Here is a 13913-nt window from a genome sequence, read left to right as displayed (position 1 = left end):
TCCACCTCCCTCTCTTTCTTCACTTCCACCCCGCTACCCAGCAGCAAAAGTACTCCTCTTCCTCAATCCCTCCCCATACCACCAAAGAATAAACGGCGCCGGCACTCCCACGGCAATGCCCACAAACGCCAACACCGAATTCCCCCATCCATACCCCAACGCTCTATACATATAAGGCGCGAACAACGGAAACGCGAACCCTCCCAAACTTCTAAACACCGCTGTCGCAGCAATCGCGCTCGCTGCATACCGCGTATAAGCGTCTACCAGATATGTCTGACAATTTTGGAAAACGAGCTGGTTTCCTGCGGCGAAAATCATGGTTCCGATGTTGGGAACTATCCAGTGAGTTTTGTTTTGTGCAGACCAGCCGTAGATCAGGAGGCCAATGGGCACCATGACTGCTCCCGGAAACATCAAAGGAACGCGAAACTCCGATCTTGATTCGTTTCCGTTTTTCGCGCGGAGGGATTTGTAGATTCTATCTGCGAAGATGGCGGCAATTTGTGTTCCGATGAAGAACCCCAGTCCGAGGGAAATGTAATTCAATCCTGCGAGGCCAGGAGACTGGTGGTAGACGTTATGCCAGAGCATAGGGAAGCTTGAGAGGACTAGGTATAGGACGCCGTAGACGTAGCCGATGTAGAGGGCGAGGACTTGGACGATGGGTTGTGTGAAGAGGAGGATAAAAGGTCTGGACAAAGCTGTGCCGACGTGGGAGGAGAAGCTGCGATTCGGTGTGTCGAATTCTGTGTAGAGGTCCTTATTACCTGTCGCCTTGATTTCGTTGTTCTTTTTCCGCTTGAGGATTTCGGCGGCGTAGGTCTCTTTGAGGAAGAAGAGGCCCAGGACTTGGATAAAAGCGGCGGCAATCGAGGTTGAGTAGAAGACCCAGCGCCAGGTGGAGTATTGAGCAATGAAACCGCCAGCGATTGGACCGATTGCGGGTCCAAGGAGAGGCATCAATGAGTAGAGGGCCATTGCTCTGCCGCGTTCCATTGGGGACCATATATCAGCGAGCACGCCTCCGCCAATACCGAGTGGTGCGCTTCCACCAAGACCGGAGAGGAAACGAAAGGCGATCATCTGTGGGCTAGTAGTTGCAAAGCCGGCAGCTAGGTTGAATATGAAGAAGAAGACATTGCTAAGTTGAAGGACAATTCTCCTGCCGAATAGCTCTGACAAAGGACCAAGTAAGAGAGGCCCGATGGCAAATCCGAGAATGAACACAGACATTGCCAGTTCGGTTAAGAGTCCACTATCGGTAGTGCCGAGATCCTCCGCAACACTTTGCAACGCTGGAGCGACCATTGTACTGGAGACCGGTGCAATAAAGGTGAAAAGAGAGACTGTGATGGTGGCCATCCACTTTCGCCTCTTGGTCCAATTCTTGGGATTGGTTGGATCGTGGGGTCCATCCCAATCGACAAGGTTCGCGTCCTTCTCGCCCTTGAAAGACTTCTTGGAAGCGCCGCGTCTTAGAGTGCCACCACGGCCGAGTTTCGTTCCAGAACTCTTCGATACAGCTCGCACGACTTTGATCTGACCAAATGCCTCTCCATCATGCTTGGGGGATGCGCCTTGCATCTCTTCTTCATCCCATTCCTCATCACTGAGCGCCTCTTCCGCGGCCTGATAATCGTGGACGGCTCCAGCATAGTAATCGAGATCCGAGACAATTAGATGCAAGTCGACAATCTCCTCCCTGGGTCCACTCCTCTGCGATCGCCTCGACCGTTGGGATGCCCGTCTGTTGAATGCTTGACCTTCATTAAACCATTGAGGTGGGGTCGAAGTGTTGACACCTCTAGTACGGATGGGTTCGAACTCGGGCGCTAGCCATGGAAACTCTTCGGTGGTTGTCGGTCGCAGTCTCGCTGTCTCAACTTCCTCAATGGGTCGGTTCTGTAGAGCATGAGAATCGTCTGTCAATTCGCTGTAACGGCTGTTCCAAGACTTCACGGTGCCTACTGTGCTTCTAGGCGTTTGTGACATCTCGTAGATTTCTCTGCAAGAGGTAACACGTACGCCGTTCCTGTGACCTGGACGGCCGTAAAGTAGCTATATGTCGGTCGGTCGGCGTGGCGGATCGTTGCTAAGCTGACTGCTGATGTGGTAAGGTGGAGGAAGGATTCATACTGCGGCGTGTACCACAATCGTATGGAGGTGATGCCATCATGCTGCGGAAGGGGATGCGGAGTTTCGACTGGAGTATGAAGGTCTTCTGCAGACCCCAGTTGGTTGTTGTTTCACCGCGTCGGGGATGCAAGGTTTCAACGCGGAGCTGCTAATTGCAGTGGTAGTTCTCGCGATTCGCGATTTGGACAGGGTTCCGTTGGGTTATGGTTGTACGGATAAGTGTGGGGACCCGAAACACCACGCGACATTTTCTGAATGCAACTTCATGATGTATATGCAAAGAAATAGCGGTAGTTGAGAGGCGATCAAAAGGGAACATCTAGACAAACCGTTGACACAATTTGAGTTGCTGAGAGGCTTTCTCGGGAGAGTCGGAKGATGACAGCCTTCATTTTCACGCGATTCAAGTGCATYTTGTGAGACCCAAGAAACTGAGATCGGCAGCACAGTTAGTGTAACGCTATTCTTGCTGCTCGTGGCTCCCACGCTGTCGGCTTCCAGTGTGCAAAGCGTGTCATAGACAACTTGTCGGCGTGAGCGAAGTCATCGCAGTCATCGTCTGCAGTGTGGTGGAGCCCGATTGCGATGTCATGATCCGCGTCTGGAATCCAGCTCCGCAGTCAGATGAGAGTAAAAGAAGAAATGACCTCGTCGACGTGGAGGAGCTCGCTGACGTGGGTTCCAAAAGCGCGTTGGGATGGAGCGCAGCCGCAAGAAGGGTGTATTTTGCTGCGTCAGTCTCCTTTTGGGACGATATGACCCACCTGCTAGAATTAGCATTCCAGATTCCTAACAGCGCATACAGTGCAATGTGCGTATGCGTATCTGCATGTGTATAGTGGTACCCGGTAGGTGAAGATGGAATGCGACCACAAAATGACGAGAGGATGTTGTCAGGATAGAACAGATCAGGACAGAAGTCGCAGGACCGACAGTGGTGGGACGGAACTTGCCGGGATCGAGCCGACTCCCATCCACACAGATAGGGCAGGTCGGCAATAAGGAGACCATCTTCCCTTCCTCCATTTACCTCACAAAGGCAAATTGACCAACATAGTCACGGCGCAATCCCAAGCCTCTGGAGTCGACCATGAGGATTTAATCCCCGCCGTCAAGGCAATCAAGGCGCCCAGGCACCTGCTCGCTCTCCGGCGGTTCTGCCAAAACAAGACTTGGCAAGCAGATGTTCGACTGCTACAGAATACTCTATCGGCATCTTCAAGGCCATACTGTTACGTGCATTTCCGGACAGTGTTATCGATTGCGTGATCAAGGTGCCCCGGTCAGTCGTACCAACAACCGTATGGAATGGACAGATGACGAAAAATCTCGTGGCGACGTGTAGTAGAAGGGAAACCCAGGCATAGGTATATACACTCCATTCACGAGCTCGCCCAACAGCCTCAAGTGCGTCTAATTGACCGCATGTGTTTCCACCAAAGACCGAGCTACGCTTCGAGCATTGCCCCGCATCATTCAACTCTCCGCCCTCACTCCTACTACACCCACCATGGACCACGATTCGCCTCCACTTGATCCGTTTGCTATGCCTCGATTGGAGGATCTGCCTCCATTCGATATGTCTCTGTTCGAAGGATCTCAGCCTATTCCACCGCCAAAGGTCGTTAGTGACGAACAGCACATACGTAATCGACTGCTTCAGCCCTGGACCGAGCTCACCAAAGCGGAATCACTCTGCTATGCTGGAGACGTGTGCGCCGCAACAACAACGATCAATCATATACTCGATAAAGGCACACAGCCCGATGAACTGCACTACTGCCTCTTGGCGGCCATTCTCGCAGGCAGCGAGAGTCTGGTACGAGTACTCCTGGACAACGGCGTGCCCATTGACTCCCAGAATATCAAGGCGGCGATTCGACGAAAGTCCTCGACAATGCTTTCGCTCTTTTTGCACCATGGATGGGACGTTAACGAGCAGGAGGATTGGTGCACTCCCCCACTTCTCGAGTGAGTTGACCCATCACCACGTGTTTGTTGTACTCCACAGCATTGACCTAGCGCAGATATGCCGTCGCTGAAGTCCCGGATGAACCTTTGATACAATGGTTTTTGGACAACGGCGCTGATCCAAACACAACTTCACAAATGGATCTCACGCCACTCTCCACAGCTGTGTCCTTTGCGCCTTTGGCCATCGTCAAGCAGCTCTTCGCCCATTGCCCTCCGGACACCTTCTTCCAGGGACAGCTGCTCCACTGGGCCGCGGGTAGAATAGCCGACGATGCAGAAGATGTTGTACGGCTGGTTCTCGAGCGCTGCCCGCCTGACATTAACAAAATAAAGTACGAAAACGATGAGTTCTCGTTTGTAATGCGTAGATGTGCCGGCTTAGGAACTGCCCTTCACGATGCTGCCACGTCCGGACACCCAAGCGTTGTTCAAATGCTCCTCCAGATGGGTGCGGATGTCTCTATCCGCGACTCCTGCGGAAAAACGGCTCTGGAAGTTGCGAAGGCGCATGGCCATCACGCTGCTGCCGAGTTGCTCCAATGCGCCGAGAAGAGTCCCGCGGCGAAGATGTAGCAGGTGTGGCCTGAGACTTTGTCGCAAATCTGATACCAAATATGAGCGATTGATCAGTACCCGTTCCCTCTCGCCAAGAGAAATAGTTCTGTGCCTGCAATTACAAAAAAAAATTGTCTGTGGAATCAAGGTGGACGTCACTCCTGACCGTCTTCTTCCCCCAGGCGGCCACAGGCTCGATGCAATCAAAGGTACACTGGAATTCTGAAGCGATGTGCTCGTTGAATTTGGATGGCTGCTGAAAATCTGGGATCGTTGAGGCCGTGGTCAAGTGCTGCCATAGTCCCGCACCGTKAGCACGGTATCTTGCGTGAGACCCCTWTTCTTGCAATGCTCTCCGTACGCTTGCAGCTCGACGGGGTCGGTGAGATGCGATGACCACGCAGGTTTTTGGTACTTGTTGGAGTCTGTCACGTTGCATCCACAGTATGACGTGAATTCCGGTAGAGAATTCTGGTGCACACAGCAAGGTTTAGCACGCACCATCAAGATCGACGCTGAAAATACACACTTCAAGGACAATATCGTTCACAGATGACATATCGCTTTATCAACATGCGCATATCTCCTGTCTGCTTAGATACGTAACGTCTGATCTGATCATTGGAGAACATACCACAAGTAAAAGCTGGATACTTCAATCACTGAGCACATCTGAGCTCCGGTCTATCTTCGGTGTCGTAGGTCAAAGCKTGTTGAACGCCGGAAGATTTTCCTCTCTCATCCTTGGTAACCCTTGGTTGTCAAGCACACTGCGGTCGGTTGGTCTAGTGGTATGATTCTCGCTTAGGGGGACTACATGTCCGTTACACCCTGAGTGTCATTTGCGAGAGGTCCCGAGTTCAATCCCCGGATCGACCCAGTTCTTTTTGCCCTTTTTTTTTGGACGTATCAATGGCCAGCATGCCAGCCCCTGAGCGTCCTCTTTTTGTAGCTCCAGTTTGGCTTTATCAGGTCATGTATGGCGGCGACGTTATCTATTTTACTAGTGCCGAGAAGCTTGGGGAATCTATGCCCAGTCCACGCCTAGCAGGATGTAGAAATCTTTTGATACTGACAAGTGTTTGAAACTTGGCGGTGTCCTAGATTAATGTCCTCTTTCGGAGCGTGCAAGTACCTTCGATCGATAGCTCCAAAAGATCAACGTCGTACTCGATCTCCTGAATAACATTCTTGATCGCGAGATTGAAGAACTCATGCTGAAGTCAGCTCGTTGACATACCTAATATGACATGAGCTCTACACGGCTCACGCAACTACCTTGACCCATCTTCGCAACAAACCAGCAACTGCTACATCCTCATCATCAATGCTCTCATTACCTCGGGGCATAATTCCAACACTCTCCATCTGCTGGCGAGGCGCTACCCAAATGTCCTGCGGGTCACCCTCACGCTCCTTGGATCCGAGAGATGCATGTCTATTACCCGCTGACTCTGGTGCAACCTCATCACGCGACAAATCCTGTTGAAGAGAAGTTGGAGTCATCGACGTTGTCCGGTTCCGAAATGTCGACAACAGCGAACTACGCCGTATGTTTGCAACCCTCCTCGGTTCAGACAACGGGTGCACAGTACCGACAGACGGACTCAATCCTGTGCCCTTCTCAGCTTGTATTATTGGGGTCTTGGGAAATCCATTCGAGGCTCTGGAAAACGCTTCAGGTTGATTGCGACGTTGGAGCTCGAGGTTATCGCGGCGATTTGTACGCACTGCTGGGACGTGATCCGATTGCAAAGTTGATGTGGCCATGATGCTGGAGTCTGTAGTTGAGAGCGCCCGTGAAGTAGACCATACGGCTTGTGAATTCAAAACCTCACTTATATCATCCGGGTCAATCTCAGCCATTGACATCCATGTGGAGGACGATAACGCACGATTGCGTTCACTCTCAGAGGCGTCTTTTTCGGAGGCATCCTTCTCAACGGGTTTCAATGCTTCAATCGCTTTGACAGAACCATCCAAACAAAAAGATATCGGCTCGTAATCGAGAACTCGGTGCGACTCCCATTGAGTGGTCGCGAGATTGATGATGTCTGTCAGCGCCCTGACCTTGAAAGTACATCTTCCAAGTTGACAGGACACGCCATCTTGCGGCTCAACATTCTTGGCAATCTGAGTTTGAATTGGATGAAGTTGATCCTCTGGCGGCAATGCAAGTAGAGTGAGTTTGTCGGTCGAGGACGAGGGCTGCTCCCTGTTCTCTCCTTTCCCCTGTGCCAAACCTTTCACTCTTACACCGGATGGAATCGCGTCAGATGAAGCCGACGCCACTCTCGCTTCCCCGTTGGACACATCTGGAATCTTCGAGATCGCCTTATCGAGCTCTTCATGACGTTGCATGGCTTCTTGTTTAGCTTGCATCAGATTTTGAATCTGCAGCTTCTCGAGCGTCAAATCGGGTTTAAAATCAACAGTCGCCCCTCTCTCTTGTGACATCCTCGTCCCGTACGCCAAAACACTCAAAATGAGCAGGAGTGTCGTATTCAACTTCTCCAGATTCGCTCGCAGCGCTGCCAACTTATTACTCCTTAGGGGCCATTTGAGCTTGTCTGTCATGGAAAGGGTACTCCTTCCGGAGTGAGATTTGATAAACACCTCGTTGACTTCTCCAAATGCTTCTTTACAGCCAACCAATACTTCCTCTAAATCGTGAACAGCTTCTTCCGTACATGTTTGGACCCTCCCATTTCCTTGTATCTGCTGGTGAAGTTGTTGCAGCACTTTTGCGAGAAGTTTGACATCCCTCGCGACTCGCTTGATATCTTCTTCGGCTCCCTTGACCGATTGAGCGTATGTGTAGAGTGTTGTGGCTAGAGAGAGGCCAGCTTCGGCAACTTGGACGACGCTCGCGGCCGTTCCGAATATCTCGGCCATGATATTCGATCAACTTCATAAGAAGGCGAAATGGCTCCCGTGATAATACTCCAGTTTTTTGACGACTGATCTATGCCTCCATGCATAAATCTGCCGTGGTCCCTTCGGTTAGTCTCCTCTCCCTGTCAAGCATCGCTTAGTGGTTGTGTCTGGGCATGCATTGCTAGCGAAAGAGCCATCGTAGTGTGTTCATTACACGCGATGCGAGGAAGGAAAAGTAGAGGCGAAGAGAATTGAAAACACTGAACATGGTAAGAAGATGCAAAAGCAGCCAGGCTGACTGAGGCTGTAGGCGCTTTTGGATGTGGGACCGCCGCCTGCTACAGGAAATATTGTGGCAGTGACACTGAGCCCGGGCTTGGCTCTATGCACTTTTCTGCTTTGGTGAGTGTAAGACACGTCAAAGTGCGCAGGCTGACGAAGAGGCGATGGGCGCCGCTAGCTGAAGGAAGGATTGCGGCAGTGCCGTGAAGCTGCCACATGGTTGTTTATGTGTTCCGGACACGGACACGGTCATCATCGCCTGATAATCCGCTCCGATGTCAGTATCGGTGTTCATGAGTCGTAGATGAGATGCGATAAAGTTGAAGAAGAAGAAGAAGAAGAAGGTGGAGTTGAAGTGCAATAGTCCGATATCGTTGTAATTAGGGTTAGGGCTGGGGTAGAGAAAATCAGCAACATCCATCTTCGAGTACACATTACAACGATCACGAAGAGAAGTACATTGAAAAGGAAACATGTTACATTATACCAGATTGTTTGTAATTTGACCGTGTTAAGACCCACTCGGACAGTCTGTTCGTACAAGTCCAAATCGCAAATGAATTTCCGTGTGCCTTCAAAAGTCGACACAGGAATGGCGCCTCGTTCACCCAGCAACCAATCTTTCCTGCATCTTCTAATGTCAGCCCTTCTAACATAAGCTGAATGGAAGAAGAGACCACGATATTCGCACTACATAGAAGTTCATTATCCAGGATAATTGGCAAAGAAATACGTGACAAATCTGCAAGTAAAGTCACTCGCGGACAAATTCCCAAGMAGGCGATACCCCTTAAGGCACGAAAGACAAATGGATAGGTACTGGGCATTCACAGCCCAATGGACGAACCATGGAAGCATGTATATTCCACACGGTAGCCCGGCAGCTCAGCCATATTACCACGGATCATTGTAGAGACGCCAACCTTATTAATACCACACGACATACCCACAAGACACAAGCACAGTCATGAAAATAGGTCTTTCATTACAACTCTTCTCTCACAAACACATTACTACTCTCCGTCTCTGCCTTCCTGAACTGTGGTATCTTGAACGCGTCATTTTCCTCAATTTCTTCCTCCTCGACGTCGTACACGTGCATATGTATAGTGGTATTCAGGGGATTGGGTCATAAAACAATCGACTTCGTTAAAAAGGCGTGCCGTCCGTCCGTTCCGCCCGCTTTAGAGGATATTGCCAGCAGAATCTGAACTCTTTTCTTCTCGATCGCGCGAATTTCAAATCTGAGTGACGAGTTTACTCGTACCTGCGGCAAATGTTAATAACGATTTCTAGAGGTTTGGCTATTGGACGACATACTCATCCTTGACACGCGTCGATGTGCCGCCGTTCTCGACGAAAGAACCACGGCTACGCGTGCTTCGCTTGCGACCAAAGTATGACTTGGAGGAGGAGCTCTTGTCCTTTCCAACACCGCCTCCAACGCAGAAGAGGACCATGGCGATGAAGAAGCAGGCGAAGCTTGCCCAGGTGAAACCATAGGCGTATTTTCCAAGAGAAGCCGTCTGGCCGGACTTGTTGAGGGCATTGCGGCCGCGAACAGTCCATGCGCTGAAAGGGAGCCTGTTAGCATGCCATCGAGCTCCTGTATTATCAGTTCAACTCACGTCATCAGAGCAGCGGCGACAGCCTGGGAAGCCATGGCCAAGAACGCGAAGAAACCAGTCAGGTACGCTCCAAGACGCGCGACGATAGCAGCGACGCTGATCAAGAACGCGACGACGGAGAAGAAGAGCGCGATGATGTAGAACGACCAGGAGACCCTGCTGAGGTAGTAGTAGGAGTTACCACCAAGCAGCATGTCATTGCCAAAGTTGCGCCTAGGGTCGAAAGGAATGGCAGCACCCTTGGGTCCGCAGTTGGCGTTGTTGGAGCCATCAACGCCGCAAATGGCGAGCCAAGTCCAGCGGACAGGGTTGGGAACATCACCGCCGTGGAACTGGCCGTTGAAGCCATCGGTGGTGGATTGCAGGAAGAAGACCTTGTTTTCGGGCGAAGTTCCCAGACCAGAGAGGACGATGAAGAATTGCATGACGATGCCTCCGGCGAGGAGGATCACCGCGACCAAGCTGAGGATTGCACCTACAGAGGTGTGTTAGTACAATGGGTGGGGTCGAAGCGGATTCATGTTCGTTCTTACGCGTGCCGGCAGCCATTGCGAAAGATTTCTAGATGGATAACTGCTAGAGTCGTTGAGGTTGATGTCGCTGGTAAGGGAGGGTGTTTCGCGTGGGTATGCTGCACCCTTTCAAGTCGGGGCAAAAACAGAGTTGCACGCTGTCAACGGCTGTCTTGTTTGGCGCGCGGGAACGGTCACAGCGCAATTTCGCGATTAGGGCGATGATTAGGAATATGGAGAGGACAAGCAGGGAAAGGGATGCCAAAATGCAGGATGTAACGTGGATGGRGGGATGTGTCGACAGGACGACGAGAACCAGTGGTGGGGGAACAGGAAGAGATGGAGGTGCGAGGAAACCGGCCGCAGGTCGTTATGCTGATGTTCGCGTGATGGGAAAGTTGGCTTGGGCGCAAGYAGAGTTTGGAGCGGTCACGGAACGCAGACGTCACTGCCCGAGTCAATTTTTGGGCGGTTTTCTGGTCGTGAGTACCCGAGGTTGTAGTTGGTGGAGAGTCAGGAGAATTATCAATGGACGCCGACACACACGGATGTTGACGCCAGAAGGATGGTATAGGCAAGGTAGCAAGCACTAGTAATGTGGATGATGCAAGCGGACGCTGGGGAAAGGCAAGGTATTGTTTGGTGAGGGAATTCCCGAATTCCAGGAGAGCTTTGTCTTTCGTCATCAACAAAGCAGCCAAGCAGCACTGTGACAGCAGCTCGGGCCATCCCGTCTGTGCAGATTTCGATCGTCGCGGAGAATTGGGCTCAAGCGCACCAATTGCGGCATTGCATTCCTCCGATCGGGCTTTGGGGTGACGGAAGGATCGAGCTTTGCAGTGCAGGCTGGTCACCCGAGTGCAGCTTTCACATGCAACGTGGATCATATCGATCATCATACCTCTACTGTACTGTACTGTACTAGTGAGAAGGGTGTGTGAATGGATGAATGACGATCGAGGCGGATTGATTGATGAATTGATCGATGAATTGATGAAGAAATGTCGACACTGATCTTCCCGCCCATCGCTGCCGAGCAAGTGCACGATGAAGAAGCCCAAGTGCTCGCCCGCGAATTGTCCTGGCTGCTGACTTGCCTCCAAACGACCCTCCGATCGCTCAAGTCCGGGTTGGAAGAGTGTGCATCTCTGCTCGCGCCCGCCGAGCCCGGGTCTACGTTGCCCCTCTCCTCCCTCCGATCCGAGCACCTCAAGGGCTTCATCACTCGCGTCGGCACGAGAATCGTCAAGGGCGACATTCACCTCCGCTTACCCTCCCTCCCCCCTCCCAAAGGCGCAGGAAGCGTGAAGCTCAGCATCTCCACCCTCCCCACCGCGCCCACTCTCACTCTCCCCCAACTGGCACAATGTCGCACCCTCATCAACAGCTGTCTGGACGTCGTCGATGCCACTCTCTGGACGGGCGATAAAGAGAACGCCGACTTTGTGTCCGGACAACTCCAACTTCTCCATGAGAACATTCAAGAAGCAAAAGACGCGTTGAAAGGCTGGACCAAAGGACAGCGAGCGTGGAATGAAGAGGAGGTGGACGTCCAAGCCTTCAACCCACCCCTCCCAGAACACGTCTCCTTTCATCTGAGCATTTCCGAAGCCGCCATTCTCCTCAACATCCGTGTGCTTGAAGCTGCAACTTCAACAGCCGGGGCGAGTGCTTCTGGAGCGGCAGCATCGTACAGCGGATTGTCTCTCAGGGATAGACTGGCGACTGCGTTTGGAGGGGCAAAGCCGGCCTTGAATGATGAGGCGAATGAGGTGTTCCCATGGAGGGGCCATGATGTGAGAGTTAGGGAGAAGGTCAGAGTGGAGAGTCAGGACCCAAGTTTGATGGCTGCCATGGCAAAGCTGGGCGCTTTGGAGAGGAGTATTGCTTTGGAAAGGAGAGCGTTGGATGTTGTCATGGGGAGGGATGGTGATGGAATGGAATAGATGGGAGATCCTGGACATATTCTACGTTACGGGACGGAGAAGCAAAAACGGGCAGCATTGCAAGACGAAAAGCATAAATTGGTCAAGAGGTTGCATCTCCAACATGCTGGAGGAGACACTCGACTTCACGTCATTGTTGGGAGACTTCCTCGAAGATGGCCGGCAATGTCAAACTGGCAAGATCGAATGATGAGAAGCGCCCGACGATCTCCAAGACGATGGCGATAGGCAATGAGAAAGACCACAGCCATACATGGATGACTTGTACGATGCACGAAGATTCGGTGGCACCGTCGGCGGTGCAGTGGGAAGGCGAAACCAGAGCGCATCGATCAAAGGAACATCACTTGGCGGAGATGGCGACCATCCTTCAAAGGCCCAGGCCTGTCGCTGACCGACTGCCTGTCTCAACTCCCTGACAGCTCTCTTCAATCAGGAACCCGTCCTCTTCTCCGTGACGTCTTCGCAGACGGGGACGGCCATGTCAAAAATCTCCTGACCCAACCGCATGTGACAAGAAGCACCGCAGGGCTGTTCATTATCGAAGACCTACTTGCTCATCTCCAAGACAGAACAAAGTTTCTCCGCGGGCTTTCTCCCGAAGATCGGCGAACAGCTGCGATCTCGCCGCCAAGGCGTGCTTGAGATTCGATAAGTCTGATAAGCAACAAGGTTTTGAGCATGCTCACCCACTCACAGTGTGGCCAAAGATGACATGATTATAACCTGAGCGGCCCACATGAAGACATTGTTTTCCTCGTGGCCACCTTGACCCATAACCGACCCTTGACCGTCATCGCCCCCTCACATGCTTTGTTAAACCGGGCATCATCCCAGGGACACACATTCCACGCCACATCTTACACTTTGTGATTCATTGTTCTCAACAATCCACATTCCTCTAGATAGAAGGCCTAGACCACCAATTCCAATGCAAACCCACCTCCTCACAGCGGTCGACTCGACCTCGCATATACACCTCATAATTGGCTCGAATCCACTCGCTGGCGCAAGATGCAGTCGGTCTCTCGAAGTGGGCGCAAAGCCCATTCTCATCGCACCCGAGACGGCAAATTTCCACTACGGTCTAGCAAAGAAAATTGAAGAGAACACAGTCGAATGGCTGAAGAAAGACTTTGACGAGAATGATTTGACAACACTGGGAAGGGAAGAGGTGGAGCGGGTCGTGGACGCCGTATTTGTCACATCAGCAGGCAAAAGTGCTCTCAGCACAAGGATATCTACACTATGCAGAAGACTTCGCATACCCGTGAACGTGGCAGACGCACCCAACCTCTGCACATTCACCCTCCTCTCCGTCCATACCTCTGGGCCTCTCCAAATCGGCGTTACAACCTCTGGCAAAGGCTGCAAGCTCGCTTCACGAATCCGGCGAGAAATCGCCTCCGCTCTCCCCAAAGATATTGGACCTGCAGTCGAACGTCTAGGAACTGTACGAAGGAAGATCTTGGAACAGGATCATCTTGAAGACTATGACGTCGACGACGAGGACACAGGCCAGACATCCACCTTCAACAAACTTGTCACACCCACAGATACCGAAGCCGCAAAAGCTAGGCGCATGCGTTGGCTGTCGCAGATCTGCGAGTACTGGCCTCTTCGGCGATTGGCGGCCATCACAGACGAGGATGTTGAACAAATTCTTCAAAGTTACAAATCCGAGACAACGACTTCTTCTGCGGAGACTGACCCAGTCCTGAACATTGCCACACTAGATGCCCGTCTTTCTCGCGGAAAAATCATCCTCGCGGGCTCAGGACCAGGCCATCCAGATCTCCTAACCACTGCAACCCTCAAAGCTATCCGCTCCGCCGACCTCATCCTGGCAGATAAACTCGTCCCCGCACCCGTGCTCGAACTCGTTCCTCGACGAACACCGATCCAAATAGCGCGGAAATTCCCCGGAAATGCCGATGCCGCGCAAGAGGAACTTCACCGTATGGGATTGGAAGCTTTGAAAGAGGGAAAAACAGTTTTGA

General features: G+C 51.9%; 6 protein-coding genes and 1 non-coding gene; 4 read left to right on the top strand and 3 right to left on the bottom strand.

Annotated features, from left to right (window-relative positions):
* Positions 1-33: 33 nt before the first annotated feature.
* On the bottom strand, positions 34-1995 carry RCC_00977 (related to multidrug resistant protein; the record flags this gene model as incomplete). XM_023766202.1 has 2 exons in its annotated part: positions 34-1905; positions 1972-1995. The coding sequence occupies 2 exons, from the start codon at positions 1993-1995 to the stop codon at positions 34-36; spliced, it is 1896 nt and encodes a 631-aa protein (XP_023621970.1).
* Positions 1996-3649: 1654 nt separating this feature from the next.
* On the top strand, positions 3650-4686 carry RCC_00976 (uncharacterized protein; the record flags this gene model as incomplete). XM_023766201.1 has 2 exons in its annotated part: positions 3650-4110; positions 4167-4686. The coding sequence occupies 2 exons, from the start codon at positions 3650-3652 to the stop codon at positions 4684-4686; spliced, it is 981 nt and encodes a 326-aa protein (XP_023621969.1).
* Positions 4687-5442: 756 nt separating this feature from the next.
* On the top strand, positions 5443-5547 carry tRNA. One transcript has 2 exons: positions 5443-5478; positions 5512-5547. It is a non-coding gene; the product is annotated as a tRNA-Pro (tRNA).
* A 387-nt stretch (positions 5548-5934) lies between these two features.
* On the bottom strand, positions 5935-7563 carry RCC_12286 (uncharacterized protein; the record flags this gene model as incomplete). Its single annotated transcript, XM_023766200.1, has 1 exon — positions 5935-7563. The coding sequence occupies one exon, from the start codon at positions 7561-7563 to the stop codon at positions 5935-5937; it is 1629 nt and encodes a 542-aa protein (XP_023621968.1).
* A 1521-nt stretch (positions 7564-9084) lies between these two features.
* RCC_00975 (uncharacterized protein) lies at positions 9085-10004 on the bottom strand (the record flags this gene model as incomplete). XM_023766199.1 has 4 exons in its annotated part: positions 9085-9094; positions 9148-9399; positions 9456-9930; positions 9989-10004. 4 exons carry the CDS (start codon positions 10002-10004, stop codon positions 9085-9087), a joined length of 753 nt encoding a protein of 250 aa, XP_023621967.1.
* Positions 10005-10968: 964 nt separating this feature from the next.
* Positions 10969-11913, top strand: RCC_00974 (uncharacterized protein; the record flags this gene model as incomplete). Its single annotated transcript, XM_023766198.1, has 1 exon — positions 10969-11913. The coding sequence occupies one exon, from the start codon at positions 10969-10971 to the stop codon at positions 11911-11913; it is 945 nt and encodes a 314-aa protein (XP_023621966.1).
* Positions 11914-12844: 931 nt separating this feature from the next.
* On the top strand, positions 12845-13715 carry RCC_00973 (related to uroporphyrin III methyltransferase; the record flags this gene model as incomplete). XM_023766197.1 has 2 exons in its annotated part: positions 12845-13564; positions 13650-13715. 2 exons carry the CDS (start codon positions 12845-12847, stop codon positions 13713-13715), a joined length of 786 nt encoding a protein of 261 aa, XP_023621965.1.
* Positions 13716-13913: the final 198 nt, after the last annotated feature.

The sequence above is a fragment of the Ramularia collo-cygni genome, assembly GCF_900074925.1.
Source record: "Ramularia collo-cygni strain URUG2 genome assembly, contig: RCC_scaffold01, whole genome shotgun sequence".
In the NCBI taxonomy this organism is placed as follows: Eukaryota; Fungi; Ascomycota; class Dothideomycetes; order Mycosphaerellales; family Mycosphaerellaceae; genus Ramularia; species Ramularia collo-cygni.
This window is presented reverse-complemented; position numbering and strand designations above follow the sequence as displayed.